This window comes from Crinia signifera, chromosome 11, assembly GCF_055691185.1.
Source record: "Crinia signifera chromosome 11, ASM5569118v1, whole genome shotgun sequence".
In the NCBI taxonomy this organism is placed as follows: Eukaryota; Metazoa; Chordata; class Amphibia; order Anura; family Myobatrachidae; genus Crinia; species Crinia signifera.
In genome coordinates, this window is record NC_139227.1 from 63,673,661 (window position 1) to 63,692,581 (window position 18,921).

An 18,921-nucleotide genomic window follows, 5' to 3' on the forward strand; every position below is an offset into this window, starting at 1 on the left:
TCTACTGAGCTCTCAGCAGCTCAAAGAGATAGACTGCCAGAAGCCAGCATGCCTCTTTGGCTTCTGCTGTACAGGGCTTAACAAAAGCTCTGGTCCCTGCCCCTGTCACCTATATCAACAAACAGGGCAGCACTTGAAGCCAGGCGGCCATGAAGGAGGTGAGCAGGATCATCCTGTGGACTCAGGCCCATGCTCAGGCTTTGTCAGCAGTCTTCATACCCGGTGTAGACAATTGGGAGGCAGACTTCCTAAGTCGGCAGGATGTCCACCAAGGAGAATGGTGTCTCAACCCAGGGGTGTTTCAGACCTTAGTGCATTGTTGGGACCGCCCGCAGGTGGATCTGATGGCATCCCGTCACAATTTCCAGCTTCCAAGGTACTTTGCGTGGACTCGAGACCCACAGGCCATGGGGTTGGACGCTCTGGTCGCTCCATGGCCGTTCCAGTTTGTCTACCTGTTTCCTCCATTCCCGTTGATACCTCGGGTATTACAACGCATACGGAGGGAGGGAGTAACGGCCCTTCTGTTAGCGCCGGATTGGCCTTGGCACTCTTGGTACACTAACCTGACGGCTCTTCTGCAGTGGCCTCTACCTCTTCAAGAAGACCTCCTCAGTCAGGGACCCTTCATCTTTCCAGATTTAGGAAGTCTTAATTTGATGGCGTGGCTGCTGAAAGGTCCATCTTAAGGCAAGCAGGTATTCCAAGAGCAGTTATACCTACCATGATGAGTGCCAGAAAGGAAGTCACTTCGAGACACTACCACAGGATTTGGAGATCTTACGTGGCTTGGTGCGAGGGGCGTGAGGTATCCACTACCCTGTTCGAGAAGGCTAGACTTCTCCGGTTTCTGCAGGCGGGTTTGAATTTTGGGTTAAGGCTGAATTCCTTGAAAGTTTAGGTTTCGGCCCGCTCCATATTTTTCCAAAAACGGTTAGCCTTCATCCCAGAAGTACCGACCTTCTTCCAAGGGGTTCTGAGGCTACAGCCTCCTATTCGTCCGCCTACGGTACCCTGGGACCTGGATTTGGTTCTCAGATACTTACAATCGTCAGTAATTGAGCCTTTAGAAGATGTGGATCTTCGTTCGCTTACTTGGCAGGTGGTTCTTCTGTTAGCTCTGGCTTCAACCAGAAGAGTCTCGGTATTGGGAGCACTTTCTTTTCGTCTCGGTTCCTTCAGTTTCATCCGGGCAGAGCTCCGTACCAGTCTATCTTTACTACCAAAGGATATTTCAGTGTTCCACGTGACCCAACCCTTTGTGGTCCCGGCCTTCTCGGAGGCTTAGCCAGAGGAAAGGTCCTTGGATGAGGTTAGGGCCCTGCGTATCTATATCTCTTGCACGGCCTCTTTTCGCAAGTTGGATGTCTTGTTTGTCACCTATGGCCCTGTACGTCATGGGTGGCCAACTACCAAACAGATGCTGGCCAGGTGGATCCGTCTGACAATACGTCAGGTGTACATTGCTGGATCTCGGACGCCTCCTTCTACCATAGGGGCGCACTCCACTAGATCCGTGGGTCCGTCATGGGCGGTTGCCCGTGGGGTTTCCCTCCAACAACTATGCCGAGCTGCTACGTGGTCAGGTCGTCAAACCTTTGTTCGTCAAACCTTTGTTCGCTTCTATAGGTTTGATACCATTTGCAGCGCCAGCTTCTCAGTTTGGCCACTCTGTCTTGAGGGGTTCTCATCGCTCACCCACCTGGGTTGAAAGCTCTGGGACGTCCCCATTGTAACTCCAGTGACACCTAGTGGATGAAGGAGAAACAGGGATTTTGTACTTACGGTAAATCCTTTTCTCCGAGTCCACAGGTGTCACTGGACGCCCGCCTCAGTGCTGTTCTCCACCATTATATGTTCATGGTTAGGTTTCTCTCAGGTAACCTTTTGGAGTTTTCCCTTGTCAGGGTTTCTACTGTATACGGTTATTTGACCTAATGTTAACTCTGTGGTGTGTGTGTGTGTGTGTGAGATGTTTTTTCGCGGTTTTTCTTTTTCTACTAAACGTATTGAATGATGTTCTGTTGTGATAAACCTCCTCTTTGGAAGTGTGTTATATCTTCCTGATCCTTCCGGGCACAATCTTTGACTGCCTGGGAGGGGAAGTAGATGGGGAGGAGTTGGTCACACTAATTTATATTTAAAGTGCCCATGCTCCCTGTGGTCGCCTTCTATTCCCCAGTGTAACTCCAGTGACACCTGTGGACTCGGAGAAAAGGATTTACGGTAAGTACAAAATCCCCGTTTCCCTCGTGTCCTCAGTGGCCGGGCAGAGGTTGTCAGCAGCAGCTGCTGTCCATGAGCCATCTGCGTGAACTGCAGCATGGCTGAGCCAGACACCCTGCTGCCACAGAGAACAGAGAGAAGCCCAGGGCTCTGTGCTGCTTGGATGCATGTAGACTGGTGGGGAGCCGCTATTTGAAGATCTGGACACGGGCCTTCTGCCGCTGGTGCTCTTACAGGAGAGCACGGGTGACCAGCGCTGTTAAACAGGAGAGTGACATGGAGCAGGACAGCACACGGCTTTGTAACATAGATTCAATGCTGGAAGGAGACCTGCCGCCGATCACCTTGCCTGCAGTCGGCTCAACAACTGTCATCCGCCATCTCGCCCTCAGTCCGATCACCCCTCTCGCAACCCGTTATCTCACCCTCTTTCACCTCAGCCCCATCTCTCCCTGACACGCTCGCAACCCTCCCTCTCTTGCTCTTCCCTCTTTGTCTGACACCCTCGCACACCTCCCTCTTTCTCTCGTTCCCTCTTTTATCCATGAAGCCCTCTTTCTCGCTCGCTTTTTTTTCCGTGCTCCTCTCTTTTATGCTGTCTCTTTCCCTGACACCCTCATTTCTTCTCACTCCACTCATTCTTGCTTCTGCCCTTGTAAGAGGCATAGTGACAGTAGTGGGGCTCAAAAGCATAATATCTGGTGGGACCCAGAAACAGTGGATTAGGACCCCAACTGTATAAAGTGAGGGGTCCCCGTGACCCACATTTTTTCACTAAGCATAATAACTGCAACATTTTTAGATTACTCCTAGACATTGGTTTAGGCACAGGAAATTAATATGCTAGCCTATAGGAGCCAGCTCTGTCACTGGTCATGGTCTTTTTTTAGTCATCGTGTGCATAACCAATAATTTTTACTAGTTGACTTCTATGTGCACAGTAAAGAAAATACTTTCTCCGTTTGCAATCCACTTTAACTCCTTTATACTATTACATTTTCAGATAAACAATTACCAAGGACCAGCCCGTGTAAGAATATCTCTGGTCACAAAGGACTCCCCCTATAAACCACATCCACATGAATTGGTTGGAAAGGATTGCAAGGATGGCTATTATGAGGCTGATCTATCGCCTGATCGCAATATTCACAGGTAAGTAAGTCCAAGTTAGTCTGGGTTATCGTCTAAAGTTGACCACACACAGAATGAATTTGGCATGGATCAGATCTGGTTAACAAAATTCTTTGGACTCCTGAACACTCCCAGTCAAATTATATTGTGCATACACACATACAAATTGTACAGAGTCAAGGTTCTAGATGGGTCATTCACTAATGCTTTGTACCAAAAAAAAAACATCACAATTCATCATAAAGACATGGGGAACATGGAGAAAGGGAGTGGGCAGGCAAAGTGTCCCCAAATTGTTCATTGTCCATGACCTTGTTCATTGTGTCACGAAACAATGTGTGTGAAATTGGATTAGTGTATTTAAACTTTTCACCCTTTGGCACAGCTGCTATATCTACTCGACACCTATTGGAGCAGTGGTTCTCAACCTCGGGCCTCAGGGTCCCCCAACAGTTCATGTTTTCTAGGTCACCACACAGAATCACAAGTGAAGTAATTAGCCCTACCTGTGGATCTTTTAAAATGTGTTGGTGAATAAGGAGTGCACCTGCAGGGTGACCTGTTGGGGGGCCCTGAGGATGAGGTTGAGAACCACTGTATTAGAGGATCACCCCTCTCTTACAATCACAAAATAATATAGGTGGAATGTGTGTGTGTGTGTGTGTGTGTGTGTATGTATATGTGTGTGTGTATGTATGTAGATAGATAGATAGATAGATAGATAGATAGATATCTATATATATATATATACATTGTAGGGGCTCTGCACACACTAAATTAACTGATAATAAATAGTGGAGATTTGGTTCATGAATTGATCAATGCATTTAAGCCTGCAGCCCCCTTCAAGGGACCCCACTGTTCTGCAGGTCCTACCACTATCGCTGAAAATGGCTACAATACACATAGCTATCACATCAATGTTTGATTCCAGGCATGCTATCTGGTCTGAAGCTCACAGCACACTTTGCTTTTATAGGTGAGCAGCTACCACCACACCTGTCACTAATCATCTATTGAAATGGTTAACATAAGCTATGGAATCTTAGTTAAAACATGGTGCATGAGAGAATGTGACCACAATAAGACTAATTTAAAAAATTAATCTAATAAACAATATATACACTTAACATCGGCACTCACCTTTTACATTGATGTGATAGCTATGTGTATTGTAGCCATTTTCAGCGATAGTGGTAGGACCTGCAGAACAGTGGGGTCCCTTGAAGGGGGCTGCAGGCTTAAATGCATTGATCAATTCATTTATTATTTATTTATTAACAGTTTCTTATATAGCGCATACATATTACGCAGCGCTTTACAGAGAATATTTGAACATTCACATCAGTCCCTGCCCCAGTGGAGCTTACAATCTATATTCCCTACCATATGTACATGCACACACAGACATTCTAGGGTTAATTTTGTTGGAAGCCAATTAACCTATCTGTATATTTTTGGATTGTGGGAGGAAACCGGAGTACCCGGAGTAAACCCACGCAAGCACGGGGAGAATATACAAACTCCGCACAGTTAGAGCCATGGTGGGGATCGAACCCATGACCTCAGCGCTGTGAGGCAGTAATGCTAACCATTACACCATCCGTGCTGCCATATATATATATAATGGAAGACCGGCACTCATGATTGCGCCGCAGCGCTAAATGAAGCTGTGCTTGGCTGGGTGCCCTCACTGGGGTAGTAGACAGGACGGTGGGGTGGTGCGGCACTCTCAGCAAAAGAAAGACTCGGTACACTTGATACAAGTGTACCGAGTCTTTCTTTTGCTGAGAGTGCCGCACCACCCCACCGTCATGTATGTATATATATATATATGTGTGTGTGTGTGTGTGTGTGTATGTGTGTATATATATATATATATATATATATATATATATATATATATATATATATATATATATATATATATATATATATATTCGGATATGGTGCGGCACTCACAGCGTTTTCAAAGATCCACAGGAACACCAATGAATGGTCAACGTTTCAAAATTTTTATTATTTTGTCATCCTGATGACAAAATAATAAAAATTTTGAAACGTTGACCATTCATTGGTGTTCCTGTGGATCTTTGAAAACTGCATTCTATATATATATGTATGTATGTATGTATGTATGTATATGTATGTATGTATGTACAGTATATATATATGTATGTATATATATGTATATATATGTGTGTGTATATATATGTATATATGTATATATATATATATATATATATATATATATATATATATATATATATATATATATATATATATATATATATATGCGCGCTATAGAGTGGTGTTAACAAAAACATAACTTCTCTTCTTGACGAGATTCTTAAATGTCTAGATAGTCTAGATTATCTACTTTTTCCATGTAGATGTTGCCATGAGGGAAATCACCTCCATGTACAGTTCTCTATATGGGGTGTCGTTCAGTCTAGATTATCTACTTTTTCCATGTAGATGTTGCCATGAGGGAAATCACCTCCATGTACAGTTCTCTATATGGGGTGTCGTTCCTCCCGCTGAATTAGGATCGTACCCTAACTCACAATGTGTCGCAGTTGATCTTTCATAAAGTGTAGATACCTTTTTGTATGAAGATAAACTGCGACACACTGTGAGTTTGGGTACGATACCAGTAAGAATACAAAGATACCTTTTTTATAAGTGGTTTCCAATTCTCACACATGCGAGTTTGGTACGACAACCTTCTTGTTCCCAGCGGGTGAAAGGACACTTCTAGACACCCCATATACTGACACTTCTAGACACCCCATGCACTGAGGTGTCAGACATAATTTATTTGGACATACTACAATATGAGGTGTTTTTTTTTTTTTCAGCTTTATGATTTCCCTCATGGCTGCATGTACATAGAGAAAGTTTGAAATTTAGATATCTAAGAATCTCCACTTCGCCATCAAGAAGGGAAGTTACGTTTTTGTTAACACCATTCTTTAGCACTTATATATTCCACCTATTTACTTTTGTTGTAATGTTTGTCAAATTGTTTAGTGCAGGTTTTGATCTTTCTGCTAGTAGAAGGAATCGGCAACCAAGGCCAACAGTCCAATCTGTCTAAAACGGCAATATCATTAAAGATATCTTAGTGTGTGGGCACCTTTTTAGATTATTTTTAACAAATCCATAAATCTCTCTGGATTATGACATTTTTCTCTATTTTACAGTTAGGTTACAAAAAGAATAGATATTTTTTTATATATATTTACAAAAAATATTGAACTTAAAATTTAGCAAAGTTCAGTTTATCAATACCGTGCACATCGCTTAAATTTTTCCACATTTTGTTATGCTACAGCGTTATTACAAAATGGAAAAAAAAATATTTTCTCATCCATAAGGGATACTGGGGATTCACTTAGTACTATGGTGTATAGATGTGGTCCAAAGGAGCCTGTGCACATAAAACTTCAAACATGGTGTGCTGGCTCCTCCCCTCTATGCCTCCTCCGCTCAGTTTAGAAAAGTGTGCCCTCCGGAGAGGAATGCACACTGGAGTTCCAAAGAATTTTCTTCATTATTTTAAACTTTTAATTATGTGGACATGCAGCATGCCTTCGATGTGGCTATACTGTGTGTACAGATGGAGCCAGCCTTGTCCTTGCCCAGTGCCCGCCAGAACGTCCCCTCTGGCGAGCGCTGGTGGACTGAAACTCTATTAAACGTGCGTCCCAGTCTCTCGGCTGCCTGGTCATCTTTGCTTCAGGGAGACGGGCTGGGTTGGGGGGGGGGGGGGGGTCGGGCGGCGGTGGAGACCGGCTCTTGCGGCGGCCGGTGGCAGGGAGCTCCGTTGCCAAGGGGGGGCGTGAATCCCCTGGCGGGAGCTGGGGGTTGCGAATTGTTTCGCCAGCCCCTGCAAAGATGAACAGCGCTGCATCTGTATATCTGTGTACAAGTGTGACTTTCTTTCATTATGGGGAGAAGGTGCACTGTATGTAACACCAGGTTTTCAAATTCAGGAAGGCTTGGCAGGTGGAAAGACCCTGGTTGATATGACAACCCTGGTTAAACACATTCAGGATACCACACGTGTCCTTTGTGATACCTTTTAAGGAGGTCGGCGTCATTAACGCCAGAACCTCCACTATAGTGGTGGTGGTCTCACCACGCAGATCCTTACGACTGCGTACATGGATGGCTGATGCTGAATCCAAAAAGAGTGTAGAGGCACTTCACTTTACAGGGGAGTGGTTGTTTGGAGGGGAATTGGATGCTTGGATTACTAAAGCCATGGCTGGAAAATCCATCTTCCTCACCTCAGCAACTCTGCCTGTCAGACTGTCCTTCCCGAACCCCCCTTGCAGTCCTTTCATGGGGGCAGGTTTCAGAGTAAGCCCAACGGCACCTCCAATGCCGGTAGGGGAAAACGGCTAAAGGTAGGGTCAAGGTTGCTGTTCTTCGGTCACGTCTGGCATCTTTCCTGCCAGGATTCCTGGGTATGGAATGTTGTCTCCCAGAAGTACAAACTGGAGTTCAGCACTTGCCTGCCTTGAATATTTTTCAACTCAGGTCTGCTGGTTTCCCAGGTTACTCGGATATGCTACTAGTGGTGTTACAAAACTAATGCTGGGTACACCAGGACGATTTTCCCTCAATCCTGATCGAATTGCGACCGATTTTATGTAGATTGTATGTACTTTTGGGCTTTTTTGTCATTTCTTTGATCCAATCTGATGCGCATACCCGCTGCTCGTTTGGTCGCGTCGTGGGTCCTACGTGCTGCAGGTAGGAACCGTCAATACCAGGCCGACCAACCATCAATCACGTGCAGGTTTTGCTGCCGTCCGTCGGTGCGACATAGCAAACAGTTCTGGCGCAGCAGTTGTACTCTCCTTCTTGGCTTGTCTCCCAGAACGAAGAGACAAAAAAACGTAGTAGGTGTGTCCAGCGCTAAAGTTGTTCCCATCCACTAATCACACCTGATGTGAAAATGGTAAGTAAAACAGTCACCATATACCAGTCCAATTTTCAAAGGTCAATCAAAGGCAATGATGTAGGCAATGATGTAGGGAGCAGCGTCCTCAATTAATCCAAAGATCATGCAAAGAAACAAGCAGAGGATAGTGCAAATAACGTTTTTAAAATAAACAGGATTTAATAAAAATTTTGCACTTACAATGAATAAACATAAACAAGCATGAAAGGGATATCCTTAAGGCAAGGCAGCATACACCGTTGGTAATACAAAGTTACTTAGTGGCACTAGGTCCGGACCAGTGACCACTCGGTACCTTGTTGGGGAAGCCGTCCTGACCAGGGGAATCCAGTTCAGTAGTCCACACTTAACGCGTTTCGGTATAAATACCTTCGTCAGAAGTGTGGAGATGCATACTACTGCGGCGTTTAAATAACAGCCGAGTGTCACTAGTGTGACGTTGAATTGCGGTGTCCGGAAGCGCTAGGCCGGAAGTAATATGGCCGTGCGTTCCAGACGCCTGAGAATGCGTTCCACTAAAATAGTGGACAGCGGGGGTTTGTAGATTAACCCAAACAGGTTACTTTAGATGCATATGTAGTAATGGGGACATCAATGGTGTGGAGGCATAAATATAACCTGCTAACAAGTGTATTTTTAAACTTGGATATATTCGGCCATACAGATACAAGAAAAACCAAGATGGCCGTGCGTGTCAATCACAGATACGAAACTGATTTGCGTTCCACTGCGAATTTATAATCATTACGAGTGCTTAAATGTTCCTAATTTATGGAACAGAGATACCACATTATACAAAATGCATCGAAGGGTAATATGTGAACAATAAAAATACATTTAAAATTTCATAAACTTCACGTCTTGACAATAAATACAGAATGAATCTAAAATTTCGTATACATAACACCATAATACTATTTCCATAAAAAATGATAAAACCAGGAATAGAAATGTGTTGCTATAAAAAATGCCTCAGTTCGAATTCAACGTTTAACCCATTGGGGACAATGGTTTGAAACGGTGAACCCAGCGCATTTCTGCTTGCGAGAGACGTTTTTCTAAGTCCCTGGCGGGAGGTTTTACCGACATAAAAAAGACCACATGCACACTCCAACAAATATATGACATTTTTGGAGTGGCATGTCGGTAAAACCTCCCGCCAATTAAAAGTCCGCACAGCAGAACACATTTATAATATTCGAAAGGGATTAGCAACTCATAATGTGTCCATGCATTTTAAAAAAATTCATAACTCCAAAGAATGCTTTTTAGTCAATTTCTGGGGGATACAACTCATAACCCCAGTTTGGCGCACAAGGGACTTAGAAAAACGTCTCTCGCAAGCAGAAATGCGCTGGGTTCACCGTTTGAAAACCATTGTCCCCAATGGGTTAAACGTTGAATTCGAACTGAGGCATTTTTTATAGCAACACATTTCTATTCCTGGTTTTATCATTTTTTATGGAAATAGTATTATGGTGTTATGTATACGAAATTTTAGATTCATTCTGTATTTATTGTCAAGACGTGAAGTTTATGAAATTTTAAATGTATTTTTATTGTTCACATATTACCCTTCGATGCATTTTGTATAATGTGGTATCTCTGTTCCATAAATTAGGAACATTTAAGCACTCGTAATGATTATAAATTCGCAGTGGAACGCAAATCAGTTTCGTATCTGTGATTGACACGCACGGCCATCTTGGTTTTTCTTGTATCTGTATGGCCGAATATATCCAAGTTTAAAAATACACTTGTTAGCAGGTTATATTTATGCCTCCACACCATTGATGTCCCCATTACTACATATGCATCTAAAGTAACCTGTTTGGGTTAATCTACAAACCCCCGCTGTCCACTATTTTAGTGGAACGCATTCTCAGGCGTCTGGAACGCACGGCCATATTACTTCCGGCCTAGCGCTTCCGGACACCGCAATTCAACGTCACACTAGTGACACTCGGCTGTTATTTAAACGCCGCAGTAGTATGCATCTCCACACTTCTGACGAAGGTATTTATACCGAAACGCGTTAAGTGTGGACTACTGAACTGGATTCCCCTGGTCAGGACGGCTTCCCCAACAAGGTACCGAGTGGTCACTGGTCCGGACCTAGTGCCACTAAGTAACTTTGTATTACCAACGGTGTATGCTGCCTTGCCTTAAGGATATCCCTTTCATGCTTGTTTATGTTTATTCATTGTAAGTGCAAAATTTTTATTAAATCCTGTTTATTTTAAAAACGTTATTTGCACTATCCTCTGCTTGTTTCTTTGCATGATCTTTGGATTAATTGAGGACGCTGCTCCCTACATCATTGCCTACATCATTGCCTTTGATTGACCTTTGAAAATTGGACTGGTATATGGTGACTGTTTTACTTACCATTTTCACATCAGGTGTGATTAGTGGATGGGAACAACTTTAGCGCTGGACACACCTACTACGTTTTTTTGTCTCTTCAATTTGTTTTATTGGGTGTAATTGGATGACACTCATTGTATGGTGTATTTAGCAGCTTTTGTTTTATTAAGCGCACAAAACCTGAAAACACCCCCTCTTTTTGTCTCCCAGAACAACAACCTGGTATGTTTGCTCTCCCATGCATGCCCACTGTTGCCACCAATGTATATAGTCTGTATTTAGAGCATTAGTTTGTTCCATCACCCGGGCACCTGACCATGTCAGTGTGTGCTAGGATGGGATCTATCTATCTGCTAGGCGAAACCAGCGATCCGACCGTCTTTTCCACCATCACGGGCGCATCGGGATCGGATCTAGATAGTTCCGCAAAAATACACACTTTTTGCTAATCGTTTCCTGGGGACTGCCCTGGAAGTCCAAGGGAAATCGTTCCATAGTAGTCTAGTGGCCGTTCTGGTGTTACCCCACATTTGTTTAGACCAGGGTCATTGTCTTGGTCCCTTCTCCCCAAAGAGGTCTGGGTTATTATTTAAATCTATTTGTCGTATCTAAGCCAGACAGCTTGGTAAGCCCATTTCTGAACCTCAGAGTTGTCCTCAAATCACTGAACCCGTATCTATGAGTGTTCAAGTTTAGAATGGAGTAATTGAGGGCTGTAATCTCCTACTTGCAAAGAGAGTACCTGGCCGCCCCATCAGGCAAACCTATGGTTTGCCCTGCTGGAGGATCATTACTAGTTCTATGCCCTGCTTTTCAGGCTGTCCACAGCACCGAGGATGTTCACAAAGGTAATGGTACAGGGGATCAACATCATCCCTTACCTGGACGATTTCCTCATAAAGGCGGGGTTCCTCTGGTTTCTGGGGCTGCGTTTGTGCTTCATCAAGGTGCAGACCTCAGTCTTGTCCATCTTTTTTCAGAAAAAGGTGGTAATGATTACGAAAGTTAAGATGTTTTTGCAAGGTGTTCTGCACATCCAACCTCCTATTTTACTGCCCACGGCTCCGTGGGACCTGTTGCTGGTATTGACCTTTTTGCAGTGCTCCTGGTTTGAGTCGTTTGACTCCGTTAAGGATAATTTTGTTACGTGGAAAGTGGTCAAGCTTGTGGCCTTGGCCTCGACTGGGTCTCTGAATTGGGGGCTTTGTCGTGTAAGTCCCCCTATTTGAAGGTTTTCAAAGACAGATCGTAGCTCAGGACTCGCAGTTTTTGGCAAAGTTAGTTTCAGCATTTTACCTTAACCAACCGATGATTGTTCCAGCTTGGTCTGGTTCCTCGGACATTCCTAAATCTTTGGATGTTGTCCATCCTTTTAAGGGTTTATCTTAAAAGGACAGTTGGGACTAGGAAGTCTGACTCCCTTTTTGTGTTGTATGGCGCTCAAAAAAGGGGTTGTCCTGCTTCAAAGCAGTCTAATGCTCGCTGGATATTATTGACTATTCAGCAAGCTTATTCTTTGGCGGCTTTGCCTGTTCTGAATTCTGTTAAGGCCCACTCAACTAGATCTGTGGGCTCCTCCTGGGCGGTTACCTGTGGGGTCTCGGCCATTCAACTTTGCCGAGCTGCTACTTGGGTCTGGAAAGAACATGTTTGTTAAGTTCTACAGGATTGATACCCTGTCCAACGGTCTCACCACGTTCCCACCCGTTCTGGATGCTTTGGGACGTCCCCATAGTACTAAGTGAATACCTAGTATCCCTTATAGAGAAAATAGGATTTTATATACCTACCGGTAAATCCTTTTCTCAGAATCCAAAAGGGATACTGGGCGCCCTCCTCAGTGGTTCACCATTCTGCAGGTGGAATTGAAACTTATCTTGCAAGTTATTACAACCGTTTGTTGTTTTCCGTTATAAATGGTGTGTTGGTTCGTTTGTCTCACCACTTGTATCTTAGTTTCGTCTCTCAAGTATGTTTTCCTCCTTCGGGTACAGTGTTACCTGGACTGAGATGTGGGAGGGGGCATAGAGGGGAGGAGCCAGCACACCCTGTTTGAAAACTAAGAAATCACATGTACATAAGTATTCACAGCCTTTGCGCAATCCTGTACTTTGGGCAGCAACTACAGCCTCAAGTCTTTTTGAATATGATGCCACAAGCTTGGCACACCTATCTTTGGGCGGTTTCCCCCATTCCTCTTTGCAGCACCTTTCACATCAAGTTCGATTTGAAGAATCCGTGCACAGCCATTTTCGGTTCTCTCCAGCGATTCAAAGATTCAAGTGTAGTCTATGGCTGGGCCACTCAAGGACTTTCACAGAGTTGTCCTGAAGCCATTCCTTTGATATCCTGGCTGTGTGCTTAGGGTTGTTATCCTGCTGAAAGTTGATCTGTCACCCCAGTCTGAGGTTAAGAGTGCTCTGGAGTAGGTTTTAATCCAGGCTGTCTCTGTACATTGCTGCATTCATCTTTCCCTCTATCCCGACTAGTCTCCCAGTTCCTGCCACTGAAAATCATCCCCACAGCATATTGCTGCCCCACCATGCTTGACTGTAGGAATGGTATTGGCCTGGTGATGATTGGTGCCTGGTTTCCTCCAAACATGACACCTGGCATTCATGCAAAAGAGTTCAAACTTTGTCTCCTCTTTGAGACCAGATAATTTTGTTTCAGTACTTATGTAGTATCTGGGCGTCCGATTTAGAAATCGCATCGCGTGCGACCAAATGGTCAAGATTTTTCCATAGGATTCAATGTTAAAATGGTCTGAGTCCATTTTAACATAGAATTCAATGGGAAAAAGAGGTAATTTTCCTTTCCCCACTATCCAAGTGGGCATGGAGTTGGATATAAACCTGTGGCGAGCGGACACAGAATACTTTTTAAGAAATATGCGGCCCCTCGCGGGGCTCGCTTCGCTCGCCACGCTTCGGGCTCGGTGGCTCGCTGCGCTCGCCATGCTATATAAAATCAACTCTATGCCCACTTGGCTAGTGGGGAAATAACAGGACCTTCTTAACATTGAATCCTATGCAGCATCGCATCGCATCTGATTGTATGCCTTAAGGTAAGGCATACAATCACAAAATCGGCAGCCCAGATACTACATAAGTACCTTTGTTTCTTATGGTTTAATGGAGAGTCCTTCAGTTAAGAGTGACTAGTGAATGACAAAAAAATACAATTTAATGTGAATATACACAAGCACAGGATAAAACTTAGATTAAAATATGCTCAGGAGCACCACATATAATAAAGCCTAAAATGAACCTGCGGTACTTGTTTCCTAGCAGGGTGCCCAGTACGCATTTAGTGTACTGGGCTATTCTCCGTAGTGAAATTGCATCCCGTAGCGTGTATAGTGCTGTGCGATGCAATGTGCATTGGAGTGCTTATACAATGAAATATTGCATGGGATCGCATGGCACCCGATGCGATATTTCATTGTACAAGCACCCATGTGATGATATGTCATGGGTGTATGAAAAGGTCTGAGGACGCGTTCCGCCACGCCTCGCGGGGCTCGCTGCGCTTGCCACGCTTCAGGGTGGCGTGGACAGTGCTGGTGTTTTAGGAACACATTCACACCTGCAAAATAATTTGGCTGACACAGTAATGACGACATGTGTTAACTAAACTAATTTACTTTAAATAATTTGATTAATGTACCATAAATAATTAAGAACATTCATTAATAATTAAAATATAACAACTTTAAAATCAGAAACAGTAAGGATTACAGAACAAGAAGAATAAAAAGAATAATAAATTAAATCATAATTAATCGTCCTTGGGGGGGAGCTTCAGGGCCTCAATTATGCTGAGGAAAGGGTCCTCCACTCCCAATGTTTTGCGCCACATGAACTCTGTAAGATATGACTGCAGTTCATGACGAGCAGTGCCTCTTTGGCGCTTATTGCGCCACTTACATGCACCCCACAGTCATTCCACATTTTGGGTATGGATCCCTGTGGCCGGGTCAATAAAATTGAACAGATGGTTTACCGTAAAATGCTGGTAACCAGCCAGTTCAAGTTGGGCAGTAGAGTATGCCCTCCAGCAGTCTGTATAGATTGTGGTGCCCGGCTCTATATTCTGCTGGTTGTGGCATCACGCCTGGGAAGCATTTGCAGGAAGCACTGTCCTGTCTCCCGGCATATCCCTCCGAAAATCCACTGCTGTGGAAGAATGCGGCCTGCATTGTTTTTCCTCCTTGACGAAAAGGGTCTCTTCCACTTCAACTATGTGACCAGGTCCACCAATCCTCCGCTGGGGCTGCGCGATTATGTCCATTGCGCACGCCTTCCACATCCAGTGGTTCTAGAGGACAACATTTTTTTATTTTATTTTTTATGTCCAGCTGCCAGCTGCAATATTCTTTAAGGATTCGGTATGAAATCCCGACGGTCAAAATCCCGACAAGGTCAAAATACCGACATATAGAATGTACAGGTGAAACGTCAACATGACTTTGGGTTGACAGGTCGCGAGGTCGACATGTGTTTTTTTTTCACTTTTTTTTTTACCCGAATGTCGACATGGACACAGTTGGAAGTGAAACGCAGCCCCTCGCTTCTCTCGCAATGCTTCGGGCACGGTGCATCGCTGCGCTCGGAACACTATTCTCCCACCACACCCTAGTGCATGGTAGGGCAAGAAATACCGCCTATCGGTACATGTTGGGTCAAAAAACAGTGAAAAAACCCATGTCGACCTGTTGACCCAAAGTCATGTTGACTGTTTCACCTGTACATTCTATATGTTGGTATTTTGACCTTGTAGGGATTTTGTCCTTGTAGGGATTTTAACTGCATCCCTTCTATAGAGGTGAGCTCCTGGGCCCACGAATAAATGAACCACAGCATGGTCACAAACGACAGGCGGCACCCTGGAAACCAGTGTGCTGCTCTCAGGCTCACCTTCAGCCAGCACACTTTCACATGGCAGCTCCACATCAACTCCTTTAAAGAAAGGTGCATCGCGTGGCCATTTGCACAATTCAGCGCCAATGGAAGCAGATCATGTGCTTGGAATAAGGCGAAAGCCTCCTCCTCCGTCTGCGGCAGTGACAATATGTCCAGCCATCTCGATAATCGCAATCAAATATTAAAGAATCTCCAAAAATCACCACCCTTCTCTGAGGTATGCTTCTTCTCACGACAGAATATCACCTCAGAGTGCTTTCTGAGAGGATCTGACGGGGTGGGAATGACAGGGAACGGGAAAAATCGCATTGCATGCTACTACTATACGTGATGCGATATCAGTACGTTTGCGTACGTAATCAATCTGGGTGCTCTGTTAGGAAACAAGTACCGAACCTGCATCGGATCATATTGATAAGTCCCCAATGGCCAACAATGATGTAGCACACTGGTTGCGGCTGGAGGTAGGAATCTGGAAAATATTCAGTCGATCCAAGATGGCAATGTCCTCAGTAAACACAGCTTCTATGTCAAGGTTACGATAGTTGATGGAACGGTTCCAAGTACCCGAATGATCAATTGTCCAGTAAGAGAAATACACTCCTTGTAGAAACCTTGGGACTGTTCCATAAAGACTGTTTACCTCTTACCTGCTCATTAATGCTTGTTGTCATTTGCTTTGATTATCTGACAGCAGTAGCGGATCAAGGCCCATTCTAGTAACAACCTCTTATGGCGACAGCCAATTAGCTTCTCAATTCACCCAGGGATACCCATTTAGCCCTGATAACCTAGCAGTCATCACAGATGAGTAGTGTGGTGGGGTATCCAACTTCACAATGCTACTCTGCCATAATTTTGGGTCAATTCTGCCTGCTTTTTATTTTTCTTCTTTTGTTTAACTTGCTTCTCAGACACAGGGCGAGATTTAATGCCGCCCGACTTCAGCGGCAGTGCAAGCTGTCCGCCGAACTTGGATGTTTTTTTAAAGGGGAATTAACTTACAAGGCGAAACCATGCCTTGTAAGTTAATTCTCCTTTAAAAAAAAGTCTGAGTCAGGGCGACAGCTCATACTGGGGCGGCATTAAACGCCCACGGTCTTAATTGTTCTGGGAGGCAAAAACAACCGAAGTTTAACCCCTTCACGACATTTGACGTATATATACGTCATGGTCGGGAAGTACTTCCCGACACATGACGTATATATACGTCATGACTTCTAACTGTCACTGCGTCTAGAGACGCAGTGACAGTTAGGTGATGTCTGCTGTCCCTGACAGCAGACATCCCCCCTCGCCGCCCAGGGGGGGCAGGGGTGCCCCCCCCCGGTCGGCGATCGCTGTGATTGGCTGTTCAAATCTGAACAGCCATTCACAGCGTTTCCTGTGTTACCGGCGGCTAAGCCGCTCGGTAACACAGGGATTCACTGGTGATCGGTGCTGTCAAGTACAGCACCGATCACCACCGATGTGCAGCCCCCCCTCGACCCCGCCGGGCACTCACCCGGCAGCAGCAGCAGCTCCCCCGGAGCGTCTGGAGCGCACGCAGCGCTGCCCTCCTCCCCCCTCCCCCCCGCAGCAGCAGCAGCAGCAGCATCAAGCTGCAGAAAAAGTTAAAAAATGTACAGTATGCACTGAAAAAATATATTTTTATATATATATATATATATATATATATATATATATATATATATATATATATATATATATATATATATATATATATATATATATATATATATATATATATATATATATATTCCATAGACAAAAAACCTTACGGTTTCACATGTCCCATTAAGGCTTCTTACACATGATCTGGCATTTCTGAAACCTGTTGTAACTCTTCCACTCAAACGCCAAAAAGCAATGAAATTACGATCATTAAGGCTGACGCCTTAATGGACGTGTTCCTTGCGCAATACAGATATGGTACGCCATCACAGCCTGTGGGTAAGTGCAGATTCAGCACTCTCACAGAGTGAGATTGCTGTCACTCACACAATGGTGGAGCTGCTAATTCACAGATTTGTGTGCTCATTGGAATACACACATGCAGTCTATGCAACTGAAGGTCTGAGCAGTAAACATAGCCCAGAGGATAGGGTAAAAGTGGTGTTGATTGGGTAGGAGGCAGTGTGGTGCGGATGGGGAGGAATAGAAATGCGTAGATGGTAGGAAGGCTAAGCAGCACTGATGGGGGACTAACAAAGCAGATGGGTGGAAAAGAGTGGCACAGAGTGGGGAAGGTAAGACAGAGTGATGCGATTGGGTGGGAAACAGAGGAGCAGTTGGAGGAAAGAGCACTGATGGGGGAGGGGGTTTGGAGCAAAGGGGATAAAGGGAAAACAGTGCAGTACAGATGGAGAGGGGAGACAGCAGTACAGATGGAAGGACACTGTCATGGATGAGGCAGGCAGAGCAGCCTGGATGGAGGGGGAGACAGAGTATCACTAATAGAGGGGAAGCCAGTGACACAGATAGAAGGAAACAGTGGCATCTGTGTGGAAAGACAGGGCAGGGCAGATGGGAAAAGACACATTGTTGCAGATGAGGGAATACACACAGCAGTAGGTATCGGGGAAGACAGAGCAGCCTGAAGGCGTATAGGAGAAGAAAGTGTAGATGCATAGTAGTTGGGAGTATTCTAGTTTTTGCAATTATGAAAGATGTTTCTGGTAACTGTATGTGAATACTAAATGAAATGGATATATGTAGTGAGTGTGAAAGATGTTGGACCCTCAGTGGGATAGTTCTAGTAATAGTGTTTATTCTAGCACTCGGTTCCTCTACCCTGTCTGGGGTGTTGCTATCTGCTGTAGTGTTTCTAGCACAGGTCTGGTTTGCAGTGCTGATATACAGATCACACTAGAAGCACTACAGCAGACAGCTACACCCCAGGCAGGGAAGCGGAACTGCATGGGTTTTCAAAGATGGCGGGTGCTAGAATGAACACTATAGTAACTCAGTGGGCTAGACAGTTTTAGATGATTGCAGGTACTTATTAGGATGAGTGCGCCACATAACTGCTCAGACCTTCAGTTGCATAGACTGCATGTGTGTATTCCAATGAGCACACAAATCTGTGAATTAGCAGCTCCACCATTGTGTGAGTGACAGCAATCTCACTCTGTGAGAGTGCTGAATCTGCACTTACCCACAGGCTGTGATGGCGTACCATATCTGTATTGCGCAAGGAACACGTCCATTAAGGCGTCAGCCTTAATGATCGTAATTTCATTGCTTTTTGGCGTTTGAGTGGAAGAGTTACAACAGGTTTCAGAAATGCCAGATCAT

The 18,921-nt window shown here is 44.6% G+C and overlaps 1 protein-coding gene across 3 annotated transcripts in view; it reads left to right on the forward strand.

The window, feature by feature from the left end:
* Positions 1-18,921, forward strand: part of RELA (RELA proto-oncogene, NF-kB subunit) — an 85,541-nt gene that overhangs the window by 37,945 nt on the left and 28,675 nt on the right. For all 3 annotated transcript variants that reach the window (XM_083164288.1, XM_083164289.1, XM_083164287.1), the window contains one exon: positions 3,230-3,378. In XM_083164288.1, coding sequence (XP_083020414.1) covers positions 3,230-3,378 — 149 coding nt within the window. The remainder of the gene's footprint in view (positions 1-3,229; positions 3,379-18,921) is intronic.